Genomic DNA, 24,656 nt, shown 5'->3' with positions numbered 1-24,656 from the left:
GTCAAAGAGAGGTGGGAATGCGTGCAGCAGACCGCTGTCCTTTACATCCATCCTCCCCACCCCAGCCAAGCAGAGTACCACCCCATTTCAGGATGGAGAAGTCAAGTTCCCCCTAGTTTTCACTGCTTAACCAGGCAGCCAAAGGGAGCTACTGCTCCTTGCTAGGGAGGAGTTTAAACTACGTATTTACTCATCCGGGTTCAGGGAAAGAACAAAGTGTTCACAGATCAGAGTCTTGGAGTCTACTCTGGGCTCTGCCAAGGAATGGTTGATGCCTGGTAACCGCAGTCACTCTCTGGGTCTCAGCTTTTCTACCTATGGGGGAAACACTCCAGATTCTAACATCCCACAGTCCTTACAGTGCAGAGCCCCAGAACGGTCCTTCTGCCCACTGCTCTGGGTATCACTGGAGAAAGGTCTCCTTTCTGTCTTCTGGACTGGCCTGGCCCTTGGCATGCCAAGAACAGAATTCTTTAAAATTCAAGTGAAGGTGGCAGATGCTCTTGGAAAGCAAACACCCTGTGTGTGCCATACCGTCTTCCAAGAGTGACAGAGTGACAGGCGAGCGAGACGGTCCTTCCCTGCAATATTTATTAAGGAATTTACACATACACAGGAGAAAGGCAACCAGGCGCTGTGGTTCCCACACGAGATCTTTGAAGCAAAGTTTTCTTGTTTGAGTTTTCAAGTGGGGTGAACAATGGCCGAGAGAAAGCTGTCCGGGCTCTCTGCCTCTTACACCTGGAAAAGGTGGGCAAACAGCACTCAGACATGAGGGCATCAGAGATGGTGGATGGGGAAGGGAAAGGAGGAGGGACCTATCAATGAGATGGCAAGTTTTAAACTGTAGAATAATCTGGCAACAGTTTTAGGCTGTTGAGAAATTAATTCCTCTCTGTTGTAAACTTAGAACTATAAAAACACCCAGAGAAGATGGGGAGGTGGCAGGTGGGACCCACACATCCACAGGCACACCAGCAGCGCACACGCTAAGCTCGGCATTTCCTTAGAGGGGCTGGTCTTTCAGCCACAGGGCCAGATCTTGCTCAGTGTAGGCAGAAGGCGGGCAAGGGATGTGTGGGACCTTCATGAAGTCTTTGGTGCTAGTAAAAGCTGACTGAAGCAGCGAGTCCTGAGGCTCCAGATCCTGAAAGCACTCAGAGTCAATGGAGTGATGTTTTTGCTCATCCTCATAGGAAGGGGCTTGCCTCACTCCAGAGCCAGGACCCGAGGAGTACGTGACTGCAGAACTTCCTTCATTTCTACAAAGCTGGGAACAATGCCTCCCTCTCCCAGCAAAACTCCTGACACTTAGAACCAGCTTAAAACAAATAAAGGACCACTCCATGCTCCCTCTGCTACTCGGAGGCCCGAGAGAAGGTTCAACCTCAAGGCAAGGTACTGAGAAGTTCATGTACCCTCTTCTGCCAATAATTTCCAAGGTGCTGGTGCCGGGAGAGGGTGGGGGTGGGGAGGAAATCAGGACAGTTGGGACATGATCAACACAAAGCAACAGAGAGGTCTGTGAGTTGAGGAAGGGGCTGAGTTGGGCAGGATGCCAAACCCTAGATGATTTATGAGCAATTTCTAAATCAAACAGAGAGAGGTAGGAAAAAGAGGAGAGAGCTGGGAAAGAGAAAAGGGAAAGCAAGGGTTGAAGAGAGTGGCAGCCATACAGGCTGCTTTGTTTTTATTTCCACATCTGAGGACTGACAGTCTGATTGGCTGCCTGGCCATTTCCACCGCCCATTGACTGTCCATAACTCATCATGCCGTTGGCTCCGTAGAAGTTCATCCCAGCCATCTGTTGGGTCATCTGAAAAGAACAGAAATTTTCAGATCAGGCCAAGGGCACTTAGCCAGTTAGTATACAGAGCATGGGAGGAGAAGAAGAAGGCCTGAGTCTAGTTAGCACAAAACCTTCCAGTGAGCTTCTCTTCTTCTTTTCCAGGCCTGCTCCTCACCTCCTCCCTACTGGGGCCTGTTGTCAGCTGGTCACAGCCTGCTCTTAAGAGTCTAAAACCAGGCCCTGCGGCAGTGGTCCGCCTCATGCCCAGCAGAGGGCACTAGTGCCAATATCAGCTCCTGTATGCTTGCTTAGACAAGTGGGGTGATGGGGCCTCCTACTGGATGGACAAAGGAAGAAAAGGGGGAGACAACCTAAGGTCTGTCATCTATGACAACCAGAGAAGAGTCAGTGGAATGTAGCTGGATGGGACAGTCTTCTTTTTGTTGTCTGGTTCTGAGACAGGGTCTCACTGTGTAGCCCTGACTGGCCTGGAACTCACTAAGCAGACCAGGCTGGCCTCAGACCTGCAGCGATTATCCGGCCTCTGCCCCAGCCCACAAGTACTAGGATTATGGCCATGCGCTACTGTGCTGGGCCAGGAGGGACTTCTTTGTAATTAGACTGAAAGACTGAAATTTGCTGTATAAACTTGTTCTTCCATCAACTTTTTCAAAAGACTTCAGTTTTCCTTAAAATTGAACATTAAGGGAAAACTGGAAGAACAATGCAACAAAGCCCATGTTTCACCTTCAAATTCACTAGCCGTTACAATTTTAGCCTGATGTATTTCTGTGTACATGTATTCGAAACCTTCGAGATAAATTTAAGGTGCAGGTATTGTACCACTGCACCCCCTGGAGGTCAGGAGGCATCTCAGGAGGATGAACCACACCTCGGCACACCCGAGAAATGTGATGCTGCTACCATCGTCCATACCGCCTCACCGTCTAAAGCCTGATGTCAGCCGGGTGTCCATTTCTGTTCAGTGTGACTGACAGACTTGTGTGGGGAGTGACATACAGAGGCAGCCTCAGCCCAGAGAATTTTCCTATTCTTGGGTGCACTCCCTCTTTTTGTTTTTTTCATTTTTTAAAAATGTATTTAGCTTTTTATTTCATGTGCATTGGTGTGAAGGTATCAGATCCCCTGGAACTGGAGTTACAGACAGTTGTAAGCTGCCTTGTGGGTGCTGGGAATTGAACCTGGGTCCTCTGGAACAGAAGCCAGTGCTCTTACGTTAAGTCATCCGTCCAGCCCCCTGGTGCAGGCCTTTAATCAGAGCACTGAGGAGGCAGAGGCAGGTGGATCTGAGTTCAAGGCCAGCCTTTTCCAGGACAGTCAGGGTTACACAGAAAAACCCTGTCTCAAATTATAAACAAAAAGATCCCACTTTTATATATTATAATTATCACATTATATATAATAATTTCCAGAACTATTCATTTATTTGTTTTGCTTGCTTTTTGATACAAGGTCTCCCTATGTAGTCCTGGCTGCCCTGGAACTCACTATGTAGACCATAATGTCCTCACACTCAGAGACTCACCTTCCTCTGTCTCCCAAGTGCTGGGATTAAAGGTGTGTGCCACCACACACAGCTAATTATATATATATAGTTTTAAATATGTCAACCCTGTCCTATGATCTTATTTTTATTCTTTAGTTGTTTACAAACACACATATGCTACCCTTTCTTTGCCTGCTTTCTATACTACTTTCTCTGATTCTTTTTAAAATAGATCTATTTATTTTTATGTATATGAGTGTTTTGTCTGTGTCTGAATGTGTACCACATGTGTGCCTGGTACCTGTAGAGGCCAGAGGAGGGCATCAGTTCCCCTAACCTGGAGTTACAGACAGTTGGGAGCTGCCAAGTAGGTCCTGTAAAGAGAGCCAGTGCTCTTAGCTGCTGAGCCGTCTCTCCAGTCCAGTCGGTTCTTTTTGCTCCCTTGTTTTGTTTTCGTTTGTGTGCGTGCATGTGTGCGTGTGTGTGTGTGTGTGTGTGTGTGTGTATGCGTGTGTCTGTGGGAAAAGTGCACATGGATACTGCTCCTTTATATCACACTTCCTCTCATTTGTTTCATGCCTTTTGCTTTCAATATGTTTTTTTTTAATTTATTTATTTATTAAGGATTTCTGCCTCGTCCCCACAACCGCTTCCCATTTCCCTCCCCCTCCCCTGATCAAGTCCCCCTCCCTCATCTGCTCGAAGAGCAATCAGGGTTCCCTGACCTGTGGGAAGCCCAAGGACTGCCCACCTCTATCCAGGTCTCGTAAGGTGAGCATTCAAACTGCCTAGGCTCCCACAAAGCCAGTACGTGCAGTAGGATCAAAAACCCACTGCAATTGTTCTTGAATTCTCAGTATTCCTCATTGTCCGCTATGTTCAGCTAGTCCGGATTTATCCCATGCTTTTTCAGACCTAGGCCAGCTGGCCTTGGTGAGATCCCAATAGAACATCCCCACTGTCTTAGTGTGTGGGTGCACCCCTTGTGGTCCTGAGTTCCTTGCTCGTGCTCCGTCTCCTTCTGCTCCTGATTTGGACCTTGAGATTTCTGTCCGGTGCTCCCGTGTGGGTCTCTGTCTCTGTCTCCTTTCATCGCCTGATGAAGGTTAATATTCCTGAGGATGCCTATATGTTTGTCTTTGGATTCACCTTATTTAGCTTCTCTAGGAACATGAATTATAAGCTCAATGTCCTTTATTTATGGCTAGAAACCAAATATGAGTGAGTACATCCCATGTTCCTCTTTTTGGGTCTGGCTTACCTCACTCAGGATAGTGTTTTCTATTTCCATCCATTTGTATGCAAAATTCAAGAAGTCCTTGTTTTTTACTGCTGAGTAATACTCTAATATGTATATATTCCATACTTTCTTCATCCATTCTTCCATTGAAGGGCATCTAGGTTGTTTCCAGGTTCTGGCTATTACAAACAATGCTGCCATGAACATAGTTGAGCATATACTTTTGTTGTATGATAGGGCCTCTCTTGGGTATATTCCCAAGAGTGGTATTGCTGGATCCAGGGGTAGGTTGATCCCGAATTTCCTGAGAAACCTGCTTTCAATATGTTTTAAGCTAAATCCATTCACTTGTATTTCAGCCTTTACATCTGAGATTATTTCCCCTGAGCACAGTGCACTCCATTTTACAATTCCTACTTCTCACAGTTCTCCTGGCTCAGTCTCCGGAGTTCTGGGATTTTGGGTACAGGCTGCCACGCCTAGCTACAGAGATTTTATTTAGGTTAGTGAACTGTGTAACAGTTTTTTCTGCTTCATGATTTTGTGGGAGGAGTGGGTTCTTTACCTAAAATTCTTTGACTTTTAAAGATCAGTTCTTTGGACGGCTAACAGCCTGCGCTGATCACACTCAGCCCTTACCCCAATCCATGGCTTGGGGTGGGATCATGAGCTCTGAATGTTTTCTGCTTTCTCCACATAGGTTTGTAAGAATGCCAGCTACCACGTTAGCACGTTCTGCTGGCTTAGCAGCGTCTCATTCTTCTGAGGCAGAAACAATGCAGACAGGTATGAAGGTCTGGGGACATTACTAGACGGGAGCTTGAGGGCGCCCTCTCCTGTCAGTGGAATGACCCTACAGACGAATGGATGCTGTGGCCTCTATTCTATTCCTCACTTGGTTTTTTCTCATCACCTCTAGATTCCCAGAGACTTTCCTCTTCCTACGTCACACTCGCCTCGCCACACACAACCTAGCCGCCTGTGTTTCTGCTCTGTCTGTGAGGCCCAGGAAACCAGAGCTCCACTCTGTCAGGGCTTAGGCCTGTTCTCATATGCCTCCCCCAGGATGGGTCCGTTCCCCTCCAGCCTCTGCTCCCTCTCCTCTTTTTGCATAGTCTCCGCTCTGGCTCAGTGGGACGCGGGTGTGCCTATGCCTAATGTCACGTCACGAGTCATGTACTAGCACTTTTGCTTGTGTCCCTTGTCTTGTTTGTTTGGTTTTTAGAAGGTGTGGAGGGACTCAGACTTAGTCTACGGGTCTCAGTCTATAGGAACTCAGGAACCCTCAAAAAGTCCGACTTCAGTCAGGCCTTCTAGGGAAATAAAACAAGGTATGTCTCTGGCACTAGCTCATCCATATGGAAAGGATTTGGGGGGAAAGAAGTGGCACCAGGTGGGACACCAGGGAAGGATCTGAAGCCCATCCCAGGCCCAGGGAGGCTGCTTACCTGAGTCAGGTTCCACTGCAGCTGCTGAGCTGGCTGAACGCCATACACAGTCTGGGGCATAGCTGCCATGCTTGCCATGTAGCCGGCCTGGTGAGAGGTCATCATCCCGTTCGGCACACCCATCATGGAAGCCTGCATGCCCCCCATATAGCCTGCAGGCATAGCCATGGGGGCAACCATTCCAGAGGCTCCTGGCTGAGCTACCATGCCTACTGGTGGGGGCATCATGCTCCCCATGATACTGTTAGGTGGTGTGACCCCAGGGAAACTGGGGTAAGCTGTGGGATATGCCATCTGAGCAGGAGCCATGAACATTGCTGCCAAGAAAATACACATAAGGGTCTGTTAAAGAAGAAAAGACACAAAGTTAGCCCAATACTCACCAGCTATTCCTTTCCTGGAGGAGGTTCTCCGATTACTCAACTTGGAATCCTGTTCTCCACAGCAAATCAGCAGAATAAATTCCTTACAGGTCTCTGTGGTTACCACTGGGCCTCGCTCTGACCTAGTCACTCCTTTTCTGGGGCAGACCTTCAGTCAGACTCCACAGAAGTGTGACACTAGACCTCACAGAAGGTGAGCGAGGCCTCGCTCTGATGACAATATAACTATCTGCTGATACTTTGTGGCTTCCCCAGCAATGCCATTTCAAGTTTATTTTATACATAATATTTCTGACCTCACAGTTACTATTTCTTGTAACAACAAAATAATTCTTTTTATAAATTAGCATACAGTGGAGCAGGTTTCTTTGTGGCATTTTTCATACACACTTATGTATGTATCACCCCAATAAACACCCCTCTCCCTCATCTCCCTGGACCCCATCCCTGCTGCACCCTCTCTCTTCATTACTTCTCCTTCCTCCTTTCTTTTTTTTTTTTTGATTTTTCGAGACAGGGTTTCTCCGTAGCTTTTGGTTCCTTCCTGGAACTAGCTCTTGTAGAGCAGGCTGGCCTCGAACTCACAGAGATCCGCCTGCCTCTGCCTCCCGAGTGCTGGGATTAAAGGCGTGCGCCGCCGCCACCACCACCCGGCTTCATTTTTTTTTTTTTAAAGAAAGATTTATGCAGTGTTCTGCCAGCATGTATGCCTACACTAGATCTCATTACAGATGGTTGTGAGTGAGTCACCATGTGGTTGCTGGGAACTTAGAAGAGCAGCCAGTGCTCTTACCGTCTGAGCCATCTCCCTGGCCCCTCCTTCCATTTTCATATCACATGTGTCAATACAGCCTTCCCTCTCATGGACCCTTTCTAGCTTCCTGGACTCTGGCCACAATTACTTTCTCATATGTAGATTCTAGTACATAATTTTTGCACATGTTTATTTATGTGAGAGAAAAATTAAACATGTGGTATGTGTAATTCTAAGCCTGTGTTATCTCAGTTAACATAATATTTTCCAGTTCCATCTATTGTTTACGAATTTCATTTTTCTTTATGGCTGAATTCTTTTTTTTTTAATATTTATTTATTTATTTGTTATGTATACAATAGTCTATCTGTGTGTATGCCTGCAGGCCAGAAGAGGGCACCAGACCTTAGTACAGATGGTTGTGAGCCACCATGTGGTTGCTGGGAATTGAACTCAGGACCTTTGGAAGAGCAGGCAATGCTCTTAACCACTGAGCCATCTCTCCAGCCCTATGGCTGAATTCTAACATAGCATCTAATTCTTGCGTTTGTTCTCAGTCTTTCCTTGGAGCACTTCAGTGATTTCACAGTCTTTACCTTGGGCAGGCATCTGAGGCGTCTGGGATCCATACAGTGAGAGGATGGAGTCCTTGGAGAGCTGCTTCTTGCCTGTTTCTTCTGATTTGCTCCCTGGCTCAGGAAACAGGTTCAGGTTTTCAGGGACAGAACCAGCACTCCCTGCAGTTGGCATGGAACCTACAGCCTAGGGCACAGAGGACAATGAGAAAATCCATTAGCATGGAACCTACAGCCTGGGGCAGGGAGGACAATGAGAAAACCATTAGCATGGAACCTACAGCCTGGGGCAGGGAGGACAATGAGAAAACCATTAGCGTGGAACCTACAGCCTGGGCACAGAAGAAAATGAGAAAACCATTAGCATAGAACCTACAGCCTAGGGCACAGAGGACAATGAGAAAACCATTAGCATGGAACCTACAGCCTAGGGCACAGAGGACAATGAGAAAATTCATTAGCATGGAACCTACAGACTAGGGCAGAGAGGGTAGCAGGACAATCAGAATGGGCCTCTGTGTAAGAACCCTTATACCTTCTGCTATGTCTATCACTTCTGATAAGAATTAATGGCTGGGGCTGGAGAGATGGCTCAGCCCTTAAGAGCACTGGCTGTTCTTCTAGAGGACCCAGGTTCAATTCCCAGCACCCACATGGCAGCTAACAACTGTCTGTAACTCCAGTTTCTGGGGATCTGATACCTTCACACCAATCCACATAAAATAAAGTTAAATAAATGATTAAAAAGGGGGTTGGAGATATGGCTCAGCGGTTAAGATCACTGACTGCTCTTTCAGAGGTCCTGAGTTCAATTCCCAGCAACCATGTGGTGGCTCACAACCACCTATAATGAGATCTGGTGCCCTCTTCTGGCCTACAGGTAGGATACTGTATACATAAATAAATCTTTAAAAAAATTATTTAAAAAAAATAATGGCTCACAAACCAGGTGTGATAGCTCACACCTAATAATCCCAGAGTTTAGGAGGCTGAGGCAGGAGGCTGACTGAAAGTTTGAGGCTCCCTGTGCTATACAGTGAGTTCTAGACCAGCCTGGACAACACTGTTAACGTGTGAGACAGCGGGGAATAGAGAAAGAAAGAAAAGAATTTTTGGCTCATGTAAAGTCAGCATCTTCCTGAAAATTTTACCATAAAAATACTTGACAAACCCTGCAAGTTAAGCTCAGGTACAAGCCTTTGTTCTTCAACAAAGCAATATGACCTGATAAGAGAGAAATACAAACAACCCCAAATAATGCAGCACAGAGAACTGAGTTTAGTTCAGTGTACAGGTTGGAGATAGCTCAGTGGCAAAGTGATTGCCTAGGATACATAAGGTCCTGGGTTCAACTCGCAGCCTCTCTCTCTCACACATACAAAGATCCCAGAGTAGCTATTTCCCATAATACAGCCAGAAGCAATTCCACAACTCTGTTCTCACTCGCAAAATATACATTATAGAGAATTCTTGTGCAGATATGAAAGTGAACAAAATATACAAAGTGACACTGGGGTGGTCTGAATGTAACTGGCCCCATAAGCTCACAGGGGTGGCATTATTAGGTGTGGATGGTGACAGAGCCTGGAGAGGCCACTGCAGGAGGCTGTGAAGTTGAAGCCTGGATTCCCTTGGAGACACCAGAGCCATGGGATACCTGCGGAGGAGAGCTACTAACTGGATGGAACCAGCCCCAGTCAACAAAGCTGAAAGGAGTTGGAGATCTGAAGAATGCCTTGACATCAAACATGGAGATGCAGAGTTTGGAGTTTGCCCAGCTGGTTCTCAGTCTTGCTGTGGTCCAGTATTTCCTCACTATGCTCCCTTCCCTGCGTTTTAGAATGGTAATGTATATTCTCTGTCATAAATGTTGGAAGTATGTGATTTGCCTTTTTATTTTGATTTTATGGGGTACTACAATTAAGAGATTGCATGAATCTCAGAGGAAACTTTGAAATTTAAACCATTGTTGAGACTGTGATGGACTATGGGGACTTTTGAAGTTGGACTAAAATGCATTTTGTACTGTGATACTGCTATAATCTTATGGGGGTCAGGGAGTAGAATATGGCAGTTTGAATGCAACTGGTCCCTATAAGTTCATAGGAGGTGGCATTATTAGGAGGTATGGCTTTGTTGGAGTAGGTATTGGAGTAGGTCTTGTTGGAGGAAGTGTGTCACTGTGGAGGCGGGTTTTGAGGTCTCATAGATGCTCAAGCCATGCCCAGTATCTCAATTCACTTCCTGTTGCCTGCACAAGATGTAGAACTCTTGGCTACCTCTCCAGCACCATGTCTGCCTACACGCCACCATGCCCCACCCTGATGATAATGGACTAAACCTCTGAACTGTAAGCCACCCAATTAAATGTTTTCCTTTATAAGAGTTGCCATGGGGCTGGAGAGATGGCTCAGCGGTTAAGAGCATTGCCTGCTCTTCCAAAGGTCCTGAGTTCAATTCCCAGCAACCACATGGTGGCTCACAACCATCTGTAATGAGGTCTGGTGCCCTCTTCTGGCCTGCAGGCATACATGTAGACAGAATATTGTATACATAATAAATAAATATTAAAAAAAAAAAAGAGTTGCCATGGTCATGGTGTCTCTTCACAACAACAGAAACCCCAACTAAGACAGGCACAGACATCATTTCTGGGACGCAGTAGCAAGCACTCCACAAATAAGAGCAGCGGAAGTCCAAGTCTTTCATCCCCACAACACCCTGGCTCCTGCCAGGGTTCAAGTGCAGGTGGAGGGGCTCACCTCAAGTATCAGCCTTTAAAATATGACACCCTGTGACACAGACAACTAGTCACTCTTTTGGGGCAAAAGACAAAATAATATGAAGCAGTCATCTTGGACTATGACAACACAACACAATGCCAAAGAGAAAATCAAGAGAAACGAAAGTTCAGCCCTACCAAGGAAGCGTGACTCAACTCTATGATCAAGCTACCAACTTTAATCCTGAGAAGTGCAAAAGACTTACCTTTCTGGAAACTGAAGAAGGGGATGGAACAGAGGCCAAGAGATCTAGATCCTTTTCTAGGGTGTTGCTGGTCTTACTATTTGCAATGGAGCAGGCCACAGGGGCATCTAGGAGGAAAGACGGAATTAAATACAGCACAGCTATGAAGACACATCCTCTATGTGAGCCAAGAAGTGTATATAGAAAGACAACAGGGAGCCGGGATAGGGCTTTTCAAGAGAGGCCTCACCCCACATTCCCACAAGTGCTCTATAGTAGGCTACAGCCCACTTTCAGTCAGAGGGCAGCAGAATTTCAGACCTAAAGGCCACATCAGTGCCACAGCTGAGTGGCTGGCTTCCTCCTGGCTATTGGAAGGACATGGTGTGTAGGGCTCAATTTCAGAGAGAAACATGGCGTGGAAACTGGAGGCATGGTAGTTACCGACCTGAACCAGCAGCAGAGGCCTGGAGGCCCAAGGCCTGTGAGAAAGAACTGGCTTTCTCTTTGGAAATGGCAGGATCAGGGATGCAAAGAGAAAACTGACAGCAAGGCCACCTCAGAGAATGGCCACACAGGAATGGTGGCTGGCAGGAGAGAACAGGGAAGTGGCAGAAGGCTCAAAGGTACTCTATAGTGAAATTACCAACATCTGTAAAGGGCTTGGAATAAAGTAGAAGGGCCAGGAGCCAATGAAGCAGACGCTGACCCAGCACACCACATGGTTATGAAAGTGACATCCAAAGGCTAAGTAAACTATTCAAGATCCCAGACAGTTGGTCACACTGTGGACACCAAGGCCATGCTCTCGGCCATTGCACTGAGCTGCTGCTCTGAAAAACATTCAGTGAACAGTTTCTTAAGAGAGAGCTAACAGGAAGAGCAGCAGAGGACAACCTCAGTGGAGAAGAAACAAATACAAGCCCCAATTCCCAGTCTTCCCACGGGAGTTGGAAAGCCTGATTCTTACCCAGGCCCAACAAATCCATGACCGGGGCCGCGGACTTCGGGGAGCTTTTCCGAGGTAGCTGTGCGTCTTCTTTTTTCTGTGGCTAAGGTGAAAAAAATGTTATAAAGAAGAACAAACAGTTGTTTTGACATACCCCCATCACTGTGAAGCCACAGGTATTTTTGTGGTATGGCTGTTTGTCAAAGGCAGTTACCAAAGAAACAAGACTCAGAAGGGCCAGGAAGCATGAGTGTATGAAGAAACGTGAAGTGAAAAACAGGCCTGGGCAGCTTCTTTAGCTTTCTGGGGAGGCTTATTTTTCTGAAGCCGGTCATCCAGGAGCAGGCACCAACAGAAACAGTTCTTGGTCCCAGGGGGAATAAGCCCCTGAAGGGACAACACAACAGACCCAGGCTGAGTTCAGTTTCCAGAAGCCCAGGGTAGAAGGTTATGATGGACTCCCAAGAGTTGTCTTCTGACCTCCATGTGTGTGTTACAGCACATGCACCCCACAGATAAACGCATGAATTGGGTTTTGTTGTCATTTTGTTCTGAGACAGGGTTTCTCTGTATATCCCTGGCTGTTCTGGAACTCGCCATATAGACCAGGCTGGCCTCGAACTCAGAGATCCAGTCTCTGCCTCCCCAGTGCTGGAGTAAAGGTGTACTATACTATGTCCTGCCCAGTTTTATTTTTTAATTAAGAAAAAGTCAGGAACCAACAAACTTCTCATTTTGTTTATAAAATCTTTTTTTTAATTTTTTTTAAAAAATTTATTTATGTATGTGCATTCTGCATGCCAGAGAGGGCATCAGATCCTATTACAGATGGTTGTAGCCACCATGTGGGTGCTGGGAATTGAACTCAGGACCTCTGGAAGAGCAGACAGTGCTCTTAACCACTGAGCCACCTTTCTAGCCCCCTTGTTTATAAAATCTTACTTCATGCTACAGAACATCACTTTACAGAGTCCCAATCTACTCTATCATAGTTGCCATGGACTGAGTCTACAGACGAGCTTCACAATGATGTACAGAACTTTTCCTTAAGCTAGAGTCAAAATAGAGAAAAGGAAAAAAACAGGCTGGAGGGATGGCTCAGTGGTTAAGAGTACAGGCTGCTTGTGAAGAGGACCTAGGTTTAGTTTCCAGCACCCATATGGCAACTCTAGTTCCGGAGGACATAATGCCCTCTTCTGGTCTCCACAAGCATCAGGCACACACACATACATATACATGCAGGTAAACATTCACATATATAAGATAAAAATATGGGGCTGGAGAGATGGCTCAGCAGGTAAGAACACTGACTGTTCTTCCAAAGGTCCTGAGTTCAATTCCCAGCAACCACATGGTGGCTCACAACCATCTGTAATTAGGTTTGGTGCCCTCTTCTGGCCAGCAGGGATACACATTAAAAAAAAAAATAACAAATAAGGCCAGGTGGTAGTGGCACACGCCTTTAATCCCAGCACTCGGGAGGCAGAGGCAGGTGGATCTCGTGAGTTTGAGGCCAGCCTGGGCTACAGAGTTAGTTCTAGGAAAGCCCAAACTACAAAAAGAAACCCTGTCTCAACCCCTCCCCTCCAAAGGCCATATCTTCTCTGAAAATTATATGCTCCCAGAGGATCTGTACCAGTCACAGTGTCTTACGGGGAAGGGGTGGGTATGACCCCACTTCTGGGCTGCTTCACAATGCAGCATAGGAAGGAGGAAAGAGGCTTAACAAGATGAACACAGAGGGAACATCTGCTTAGAAGCAGCACGTTGCCACGGCACACAGGCAGGGAGCATGCCCTTGCTCAGAGGAAAAAACAGTTTCCAGGCTTCCATCTAGGCCCCCTCGTCTAGCTATAAGCTAGATGCAGTGTAGCACAGTGCTAGGTCTCTGTGAGCTCCAGGGCTACACAGTGAGACCTTCTCTCAGAAAGGGGGAGGGGGACAAAGGGCAATCAGGAGGGGAGAAGGGGCGGGGTGCTAGAAGAACAGGAGATGCTACAGAGTACGTTAGATAGCACCAGGCAGGGGGCAAACAGGTGACCTGCGTTACATGTGGGCCTTCGGGCCCAGTGCAGCAGTGCCATATGGTTTCAAAGCCACCCAGCCTCCTCCCCCACATAAGCGAACACGAGGCCACCCACGTGGTGAGAGGATCCCCACTTACCATTTTTACTTTCTCAAAAACAACAGGTTCCATCTTCTTCTCTGGAGCGGGCTCGCTCCCTCGTTTCCACTTATCGTCCTTCTCTTTCTAAGAGATTTAACGGGACAGGGGTGTCTTGGTATTAGCACAATTAGCGTTTTAGGAGCTACACTCCAAATGCAAGCCAGATAGCAGAAGACCCTAAGATTCTGAAGCAGCAACTCAACCAACTCGGGTATGAGTTGGGTATGAGCACCGGCCTTCCGCAGCCTCCACATGTGCTGAAGCGAGACTGCATACTTTAAGCACCCACTCTTCTCATCAGCCTGACCCATTCATTACCCTTGAAGTTTATAAAACAGGCTATCTATAGAGATTTAAAAGTTGTTACCCATTTGTGCCCTTTTTAGGATCTCCTATGTGTTATAAATAACTATACAAAGCCAAAGGAATATAAAAAATAAGCACTAAAGACAGGCATGGCGGTGAATGCCTGTAATCTCTTCATTTGGAAGAAGGGGGCGGGCAGGAGAATTTTGAGTTTGAGACCAATCTTGACCATACAACCAACAAAGATCATCAAAAACAACAGTCCAAAAAAAAAAAAAGAATATTTTTTTTTCCTCTTTTAAACTCTGGTCCTCTGCAAAAGCATCAAGCGGTCCTAACCACTGGACCATGTCTCCCTCCGGCCCTTTCACCTCTATTTTTAAAACTCAGGAAACAAAGCTAGAGGCTGGGCATGGTGACACACACTTGCCTGCACTTAAGAAGTTCACAGGCCACCTTGGTTACATAGCAAGTCTGAGGCCAGGCTGAGATATAGGAGACCTTGTCTTAAAAATTGTTGAACCTGAATTGCCAGTTATGAGAATGAATGACGGTAGATACCCAAAGATAGCACGGCTTGGAGAAGTGTGCGGGATAAGGCAAAGAGGAAGGCCCAAAAAAACACTGGACAGACAGCATAAAGCAAGACTGTAGAACTTTGGTTATGACAATAACACAAGCATCTAGGGCTGCCCAGGATAGGAACAGCTGGAGAACCACCATAAACGGGCTGTCCACGCATGCTTAGGCATTGCCGGGGCTTAAATCAATGAAATGATAAATGAATGTCTTATAAAACAAAGGAAGGAAGGAAGGAAGGAAGGAAGGAGAGAGGGAGGAAAGGGAAGGAGGAAGAAGAGAAAGAGAAAATCAGGCACAGTAGCTGACAGCTGTGATCCTAGCATTTATGAGACGGTGCAGGAAGCTCGTTCTGAGTTTGAGGTCACCCTGGGCTACAGTGAGACTTGGTCTTAAACAAAACATAACAAAGCTTTAGTTTCAAGATTAACATAAGACAAGATAATTCAAGTGGCAACTTTATAATTCTTTCAGATTATAATATAAAGCTATTGGTCAATTTTAACATCAAATAAGCATGTCAATGGAAAACAAAATCATAAAATAACTTTAAAAATATAGGCACATGGGGACTAGCGGGATGGCTCTGTGGAGCACTTGCTGCTCTTGTAGAGGACCTAGGTTCTGTTTCCAGCACCCACATTGGGCAGCTCACAACCACCTGTAACTCTAGTTCCAGGGGATCCAATGCCCTCTTCTGAACAACACAGATACCTGTATGCACAGGATGCACACACATATAAGCATACAAGCAGGCACACATATATATCCATAAATAAATAAAAATTTAAAGGACACAGGCACATACAGTGCCCATATAAAAGTGTTCAGTCTGCTTATGACCAAAGTCCTCAATTTATTTTATTTTTTTAAAAATATTTTTATGCTTTATTTAACTTTATTTTATGTGCATTGGTGTGAAGGTGTCATATCCCCTGCAACTGGATCTTCAGACAGTTGTGAGCTGCCATGTGGGTGCTGGGAATTGAACCGTGGTCCTCTGGAAGAATAGTCAGTGCTCTTAACCACTGAGCCATCTCTCCAGCCCCCAAAGTCCTCAATTTAAAACTCATTTTACAGAGAAGATATTTACAGAAATACCTAGTGCTTGTAGGAACGAAATAAAACTTCAGTTTTTATACAATGGTTAAAAAAAAACAGCATAAAATGGTCTAACCTCTAGAAATTATGTTGGTAAAGAGAGAAGTACTGGATTTCTTTGACTTTCATAAAGTTATAACCTACAATGAAACTTAAGAAACAATAATTGGGGCATGGTGGTATGCATCCTAGTCCTCGCACTGGGGAGGCAGAGGCCGTCGGATCTGAGTTTGAGTCCAGCTTGATCTACAGAGAGTTCCAAGGTAGCCAGGGATACAAAGAGAAATTGTGTCTCAGAAATAATAATTACTAAATAAATAAATAAATGGAGGGAGGGAGGGAGGGCGTGGTAGAATAGGCCTGAGATTCCAACACTCAGGTGTTAGGGCAGAGGATCGCCAATTCAAGGACAACCTGGGCTACAGAGTCGTCCCAGGCCAGTCTGGGACACAGCAAGATCTAACCTCAATAAACAGCCTCCGGCCACAGCCCCCTTCCATCTTCTGGGGCACTCTCCATACTCCCTCCTTTAGTTTACACTTCAGCACAGTGAACACAGTTTTTATTTTCTATAAATAAAAGAAGATGTATTGCTTCGGTTTAAACTCTTTTTTAAAATATTTTAAAATTATGTGTAATATGTGTAGAGAGAGGTATGTTGTGCATGCGAGTGCAAAGCCTATGGATCCCATGGGACTGGTGCTCCAGGCAACTGTCAGCTGTCTGCAGTGAACTAGGAACCGAGCCCTCATCCTCTGCTTCAGAGTTCATGCTGTTGACTGTTGACCTGTTAGATTCTTCTGACAGTGCTCTCTGGGATGTAATTCTTTCTTGGAACAGGTACACTAACTGACAAGCCTTATTTTCCAGATGCTGGGAGATCTTCGTATTCAGTTGGGAGGAGTTCCTCTTCCCTGACTTCCTGGACTACCTTGCATTTACCTGCCTGTCGAGACTCAGCAGGTAACAAGTGCCCTTCTCATACACGGCCAAACATCCATCTACAGCTGATTCCAATTAGCTTACTCTTTAACTATCTGGGAAGGCTTTTACATGAAATGGCTTGGGAAGCCCCATGCAAACATAGTGATTTCACTGGCTGTTGTATCATCCATTAAGATTAAAAAACTAAAGGCTGGGGAATGGGGTAGAGTACTTGTGTGGTATATACAAGGCCTGGATTCAATCCCTAGCAATGCAAAAAAGAAAGTGAGCAGTTGAATAAAAGCTAGAAGATAAGGGACTGGAGAGATGGCTCAGTGGTTAAGAGCACTGACTGTTCTTCCAGAGGACCCAGGTTCAAGTCCCAGCATCCAAATGGCAGCTAACAACAGTTAGCTGTAACTGTAAGATCAGACACTCCCCACACAGACATACATGCAGGCAAAACACCAATACACATAAGGAAAGAAAGGAAGAGAGGAAGGGAAGGAATGAAGGACGAACAAACAAACGAACTAGAAGACAGGCCTGTGCTAAGACTATCAAATCAATTGTTCTAAAGGATCTTGCCAAAGCTGACTGAAGCTCTGGGTCATCATCTCTGCATCGTCCTCCCTAGGCATCATTAGTGGGCACACATCCTGAAACTACTGTTACACACATGACAACTGGTACCCATCCATTTCCCTCTGAAACGATTCCTGGGGAAAAGGGTGTGTCCAATGACACAGGCCATCAGCACATCACAGTGAAAGAATATGTTGGTCAGACTGAAGGAAACACTGATGATCTGACTAGACTCGCAGCTTTTGGCCTCATTTATAGCAAGAAGTATATGTGCACTTATTAATATACACATACACAGACACACAATATCATTCTACTTGACCTATTGCACCCAACACATCCATCTCTAAAAAAGAATCTGGGACCAGACAGATGCCTCAGTGGGCAGGGGCCTTGCGGACGATCTCTGAGTCCACTCTCAGGGACCCATATGGTAGGAGAGAAGTGACTCCCGGTAAGTCATCTTCTGACCTCTACATGCACACCACGACATTGTGTGTGCACACACACACACACACACACACACTACATTAAATAAAGAAATAGTTTTTAAAGAAGGAATTTGGAAGCTGGTGGTGGTGGCTCACACCTTTAGTCCCAGCACTAGGCAGAGGCAGGCAGAACTCTGTGAGTTCAAGGCCAGCATGGCCTACAAGACCTAGTTCCAGGACAGGCTCCAAAGCTACAGAGAAATCCTGTTTCAGAAAACCAAAAAGAAAAAAAAAAAAAAGAAAAAAGAAGAAGGAGTTTGGAGTCAGATATAGAGGATACCTACAATCCCAGTACTTAGAAGATAGAGGCAGGAGTTTGAGGACAGGCTAAGCTGCAGAGTGAAACCCTGTCCCAAAACTCAAAAAGGAAGGCAGAAGGGAGGGAGGGGGAAAGAACTGGAACTGGAATCAGCAGCACTTCTCCATGTAGATCAAGGCCGAGACTCCACTGGTAGCTGTCCTGCTTGCCCACAAGGTAAGCTCAAAGCGTGTTCCATATTCAGCACCTGGCTTTCTCCTAATTTTACATTTATTTATTTATTATAGCCTTAGTTTGTTTATTTGAGACAGGGTCTGACTATGTAGCCTTGGCTGGCCTGGAATCACTATGTAGACCAGGCTGGCCTCAAATTCACAGAGACTGCCTGTTTAGCTGGGATTAAAAGTGTACAGTGCCATGGCGGCTACTTTCACATCTATTAACTGACTGTTTGTGACCATTTTGCTGCATCACTGGGATTTTGTTTATTAAGTGAAAGTCTTTCAAATTCTTCCCTTGCCTGATTAAAAAGCGAACCACTAGTATAACAAAATGAAAGATTTACAACCAACCCTAAGGGCGTTGATGTCCAGACTTCGGTCCATATATTTCTTCTTCTCATATTTATCTCGAATAAATCCTTCAACAGCTCTGCAAACATTTATTAAGGACTAATCAAGAGTGTCTCCAGCAGTGGAAACGGGAAAAGACCGATTTGTCCCCCACGGCAATGCTCTCCTCTTTCCTTCCTGCCCGGTTTCCCCAAGGGACTCCGGTCTCTTCCTGTGCAGCTCCCCTGACCAACACCTTGAAATCACTCCTTCAAGGTTACTGCAGGCAGTCACCAATTCCTGGTTTCCTTTTGGACTGCTGACAGCAGGTGGAACTGACCTTCACTGAAGGCGTGGCATCTGTGGCTGCTGTAGACTGCAGAGGAAACAGCCAGTGGTAATTTTAAGGCTCCTGATCAACAGAGTTCAAAGGTACCTAAAGGCCTCCCCAAAACAAGCTTAGGTCCCCCACGGCCAGATTTTGATTGCTGGGTCTCTGTCACCTAACAGGCTCCAAAAGCCAAAGTCAAACCCTAAAGAGGAAGTCTGCAAAGTGCCCCTTAAGGAACATCACCTTCAAATTGGTTTGTTCTGTTTGTCAGGCCTTGGTGAGGGAATGGAGGAATAACAATACGGAAAAACTGGTCAAAACAGTCAATACTTTCATACAAGCTATTTTAAAAAGCAGTAAAAATGAGTGTGAGTTTTGCTGATTGCCAGGATTTAACAGAGCAAAGAAAAGCATTCTTTCCATGAAACATTAGTTTCAGAGATTCAGAAATGATTGGAGCTGTCACTCTATGGGAGAATTCACAGTGAGATCGCTGCAGCCCTAAATACTGAGCTTTCCCTATGGGACACTATATGACAATCCCAAGATCAGCACACAAGTGCCTTTTCTGTCTTGGTTGTATGAGAAAGAAAAGCCAAAGTTTTCGATGCCTGGCTCCTCCCAAACATCCAAGCTGCACTCAGCTATGCTCCAGGAAAGATACGGGTCTATCTGCGGCCGCCGGAAGGTCTCAGGAAGGTAGGCTTCGTAGAGTCGGTTTGCCTTGCCGTTCCCCATCTCTTGCATGCACTGCAGTAAAGAGAACAACGAGCAGGTCAGAGCAGAGTGCCATTGTCTCTCCCAGTTCTCCTCTGCGAAGAGCTGACTTCAGGGAGTGGCCAGTGGCAGAACCAAGACTGAAACTTCTGGGCTATGGTTTCCCAACATTTGTTGCCACAGCTTTTCCCTCCCTGTAGGTTAATTTTTCTTTGTTTTTCCCCTCTGTGTATGGGTATTTTTCTAGCATATATGTCTGTGCACCACATGTGTCTGAGGAGGCCAGAGGAGGGCATCTGACCCCCCGGGCCTGGAGCTACAGACACTTGTGAGCCATCACGTGGGTGCTGGGAATGGAATCTGGGTTTGCTGGAAGAGCAGTCGGTGTTCTTAGTCCCTGAATAGTTTTTGTTACTGTTGTTCTTTTTAATTGAAAGATGTGTCTGATAAGAGACAAATAATTCAGTAATAATTCATTTGAAAGCCCAAGCTACATAGCTACCCATCAAATTACTACAGAGCCAGCACTAATGGGTCCTATTATTCTAAGTTAATACAAGTTTCTTTTGGCAGTGCTGAGAATTGAATTCAGGGCCTTGTACATGGTAGGAAATGTTCTACTACCACTAAGCTACATCCTCAGCCCTTCCAAACCTATACTTTTAGCTAACTTATCCAGTTCTATTATCAGTAAATGTGTATTTTCCATTAAGCACTTAAATTCCCGTGCTGGTTAGATTTAACTATCAACTTGATAAAACCTAGAATCAGCTGGGAAAATAGTTGAGGAATTATCTAGTTCTGATTTGCCTGTGGGTATGCCTGTGGAAGATTGTCTTGATTGCTAATGCTGTAGAAAGACCAAGCCCATTGTGGGCCAGAGCATCCTCTAGGCAGAAGTTTCTGAACAGTATAGAGAGGCAAAAGCTAGATGAAGGGCAGCATGCACTTGTGCCTCTCTGCTCTGTTGGTGTGAAGCGACCAGCTGCTCAAGTCCCTGCCGGGACATACCCAAAATAGTGGCTTGCTTGTAACCTAAAGTTATAAGCCAAATAAACCCCAAATAAACCTTTTCTTTGCTCTATGTTGCTTTTGGTCAAGGTGTTTTATCACAGCAACAGAAATAAAACTAGAAAAAGTCAGTGATCATTTGGACTACAATGGTCTGTAAGTCCAGTCTGAGGTCATTTCTAATGCCTCTTCAGACTCAAATAAAACAAAACCTCTGATCTCTACCATTAACTTCTAGCAAGTGGTTTTCTTTGGATCCTCCTTCCTTGATGTCCCTGCCCAAAAAGAAAATAAAATGATTTCAATAAAGTGTCTCAATATAGGAAGAAAACAAAGAACAGTGAAGCTACAGACAGGAGCGGATCTCATGCCGTCCAGCAGCATTAATTTATGCGTCACTCCCAGCCCACCAAGCTAACAGCATGCAGGATTTATGCTGCATCACTCTAAGGCTGGAAGCATAGCTCAGATGCACAGCTCACAGTATCTGCCTCGTATTTTGAGGCCCTGGTTCAATCTCTAGAACCAGGAAGAAAAATGAGTAGTCTACGGCTTAGAAGGCTTTTGGTTTTTTTGTTTTTAGTGCTGGGGATCAAACCCAGCAAACTTCCTTCAGGCTAGGCAAACACGCCCTCACTGAGCTATACCCTCAGCCCTTTGTTTAAATGACTGCCTACATCTAAAACTACAAATGTGGTCGGGCAGGGGTGGCTCATGCCTTTAATCCCAGCACTCAGGAAATAAAGGCAGGCAGATCTCTGTGAGTTCGAGACCAGCCTGGTCTACAGAGCTAGTTCCAGGACAGGCTCCAAAGCTACAGAGAAACCCTGTCTTGAAAAAGACAATAAATAAATAAATAAAATAAGACTACAAATGTTGTATCTGTAAATGCCAAAAGTCCTAAATGACCACAGGTGTCTTGAGACAAGAAAGACACACGTGCAGTCTCAGTACTTGGGAGGATGAGCTAAGTGCAGAAAGAGTTGGAGGCCTGCTTGCCTCAAAGCAACAAGGAAAATAACAATTTGCTGGGTGTGGTGGCACAGGCACCCAAGGGGTAAAGACAGGGAGATCTCTGTACATTCCAGGCCAGCCTGGGCTACACTATGAGACCCTGTCCCAAATAAACAAAATTAGAATTTGACAAATCTGTTTGAAACTAAATTTCCAATTGAATGGAAAAATAAATAAAACAAAACAAACCAAAAACCCCTAAATTTCCCTCCTCCCTTCTCCTCCCCTCCAGAATCAGTTTAGAGTTCTCCTGGAACTATTCTTATGGGGGGGAGGGTGGTAAGAGAAGCTAGCCCTCCATTGTGGTCATACCTGGATCTGTTCCTGAGTCCACTGGTCGAGGTTCACTGATTTTACCCTGGATATATGCACTCCCAGATTCCTGTGGATTCCAGCACACCGAATGCAGATAAACACGCCAATGTTCCAGGAGGCCCATCGTGGCCCTATGAAGATGGAGACAGGGCAATCAAGTACAAATTATGAGAATGTCCCAGCCCATCTGTGCTACTGAGATTATCAAGCAACATTTCTGCTAAAATCAAATGAGAGAGACTTTACTGCAATCACCTTTATATTGACTTTATTCATTCCTATGGATCAATGTTTGATTTTCAGCTTAAACGGTTTGCAGAGCTGTGCGGTAACCACCAGTCTAATTCCAGAACAGTTTGATCACTCAAGCCCCAAACCTACTAGCAGGCACTCTGAACCCCTCCCCAGCCACCCTTAGCTCCCAGTTCCTGGCTTACAGATCTGTTTTCTGACTATGACTTGCCAATTGCAGACATGGAATCTACATGGAGCTAGGCAATGTGCAGACACAGGACAGGCTTTGGTGTCTAATGAGGGCTAAAATGCATGCTACTGTACGTTGTTACTTGTATGAAGAACACCACCAACAGAGTGCTGGAAAAGCATGTCACATTCTCCCTAGCCTGGACCTCACACCAACAGGGGAAGACACTGTGAAGGTGAGGGGCCTGGATTCGGCTTTCTCCTAGGGAAAAGGATACTCACATTGCAGGCCTGCCAGGCTCATGCTGAAACTGAAAACGCTGTAATCTTCTCCTCTCCTCTCCTCCAGCCTATGAAATATGCATCCACAGTAACCTAACAGGATCCTCTCCCCTGGCCTGGTGTCCCCATTTTACCCAACTTCAGAATCATCTAGATTCAGAATTACCAAATAATGTAATTATTTGAATGCTTATTGGTACAAAAGAGAAATCTCAGATGTGAATTTTAAAAGCTGTTTCAGAACCTCCCATCCCCTGACAGTTCTCTGCTCCCTAATAATATCTCTGGAAAATCCCCAAACTCCTCATAATTTTATGTGGAAAAAAGTCTCTTTTATATGACAACTGCCAAAGACTGACGGAAAAATCTGACATAGTTCCTTCTCTGTCATTCCTCAGAAACTGATGGCATAAATTAGGCATGGATTCAGAATTAGAGGTTGTGATAGAGTGTCCAAGTGACTCCAATACTAACTGACTTTCTACAGAGATTAGCAGGGCCTGTGCTTGGAATAAGACTCTCGTTCTCTGGGAAAAGACAGTTGTCCAGCCTGTGTATTTTCACTGATGTTTTCATGAACAAACTCTAGAATCCTGTGGGAACTCTTAGAAAAATCTGAATCCATAATTATTACCGGAAAGATAATTTTGGTTCAGGTAAAGTTCATCATGGCAAAATACAAAAGCACAGGAGGCACACATCCTCCTAATCACCACCAGAGGGTGCTCTCTGCTTGAAAGGTTATTGCTATTCATTTGCCAGGCTCAGGTTTCTCTTCAGTCTCTCCAGGTTCCATAAACAGACACACCATGATTCATATACTTGTTTCTCGTAGTGGGGTGTCATACAGATGCAAAATGAACGAGATTTCTCACGGTGCAGAATTTCTGGTTTTGTGAATGGTTTTCAGAATTCCCATATGAGTTTTAAAACTTGCAATGGGACCAAATATCAATATTCATGCTTCTTTGGCATTTTTCCTTTGTTCTAGATTCTAAAGTCTCAAAACCAAGATAGTTAAGATGGGGCAAACGAGACAGCTCAGCAGGTGAAGGCGCTTGCCACTGAGGCTGAGTAACCTCGGAATCCACACAGTGGAAGGAGAGCGTGCCCCTCCATGAGTTGCCCTCTGGTCTCCACACACACAGAATAAATAAGTAAATTAATAACGATTTTTGAAAAGAATATTAGGCTAGCTGCTTCCTAGGTCTAAGTCAAGAGAAAGCCGTTTCCAGTCATCTAAGACACCGGCACCACTGTGGGATTTCTCCAGATTCTGAGTCTACACCCTTGCAAAGGCCCCAGAACAGAAATACAGGCAGCTACCTTTTAGTGAGCAATCAGATGACGGCCTTCTCTCCCTCTCCCACTGACACTCCTCCCATGTTCCCCAGTGCAATAGTGACATTTCTCCTTCCTACCTCACACAGTCTCTCCGTCACCCACCCTCCCCAAACCTGAGTTTAGGCAAGAGCTCAGCCACTGCCCTACAGCCTGAGTTCTGAGTTTTCAGCAACTAGACTTCCTGGTCCCCAACTGCATAATCCATAGGAGACTGTGTAATGGGGAAGAGACAAAAGATACTTGTGGGCTAGGAGTAGAGCTCAGCGGTAAAGCACTTGCCGAGTATGCGAGGCTTTGGGTTCAAGGCGCTTGCCCTCCCACAACTTACATGCTGACAGCGTGAGGAAATGGCCTAGTTATCTAAAGTGTAATTTGTGAAGCCAGAAAAGGCCTAGGTTTGAATGCAACTCCCATCAGTGATTACACATATGACCTTCAGAGACTTCTACTTCCCAGGCCTCAGTCTCCCCATCTATAAAATGTGTATAACATCTACCTCCAATGGCCTAGAACAGAGAGGAACAGTAAATAACAAGTGCACATGAGAACGTGGCACAGAATGAGGGTTCTGGAACACTCTTCCCATTCACCTCCACTCAAGAGCCCGTCAATGGACTCGCATGTGTGTCCCAACGGAGCACAAC

The 24,656-nt window shown here is 45.5% G+C and overlaps 1 protein-coding gene across 1 annotated transcript in view; it reads right to left on the bottom strand.

The window, feature by feature from the left end:
- Nucleotides 1-573: 573 nt before the first annotated feature.
- Smap2 (small ArfGAP2) overlaps nucleotides 574-24,656 on the bottom strand; it is a 49,528-nt gene continuing 25,445 nt past the window's right edge. Inside the window, exons 2-10 of the mRNA XM_041652749.1 lie at nucleotides 21,961-22,094; nucleotides 19,571-19,656; nucleotides 18,597-18,675; nucleotides 13,777-13,863; nucleotides 11,634-11,715; nucleotides 10,685-10,791; nucleotides 7,718-7,883; nucleotides 5,985-6,301; nucleotides 574-1,816 (exon numbers count right to left, since the gene is read on the bottom strand). Of these exons, the coding sequence (XP_041508683.1) occupies nucleotides 1,691-1,816; nucleotides 5,985-6,301; nucleotides 7,718-7,883; nucleotides 10,685-10,791; nucleotides 11,634-11,715; nucleotides 13,777-13,863; nucleotides 18,597-18,675; nucleotides 19,571-19,656; nucleotides 21,961-22,094 (1,184 nt within the window). The 3' untranslated portion in view covers nucleotides 574-1,690. The remainder of the gene's footprint in view (nucleotides 1,817-5,984; nucleotides 6,302-7,717; nucleotides 7,884-10,684; nucleotides 10,792-11,633; nucleotides 11,716-13,776; nucleotides 13,864-18,596; nucleotides 18,676-19,570; nucleotides 19,657-21,960; nucleotides 22,095-24,656) is intronic.

This window comes from Microtus oregoni, unplaced genomic scaffold (genome assembly GCF_018167655.1).
Source record: "Microtus oregoni isolate MIOR12 unplaced genomic scaffold, Mior012 000005F_ref0000423, whole genome shotgun sequence".
Classification (NCBI taxonomy): domain Eukaryota; kingdom Metazoa; phylum Chordata; class Mammalia; order Rodentia; family Cricetidae; genus Microtus; species Microtus oregoni.
The sequence above is the reverse complement of the archived record's forward strand: the minus strand, read 5'-3'. Positions and strand labels throughout refer to the sequence as shown.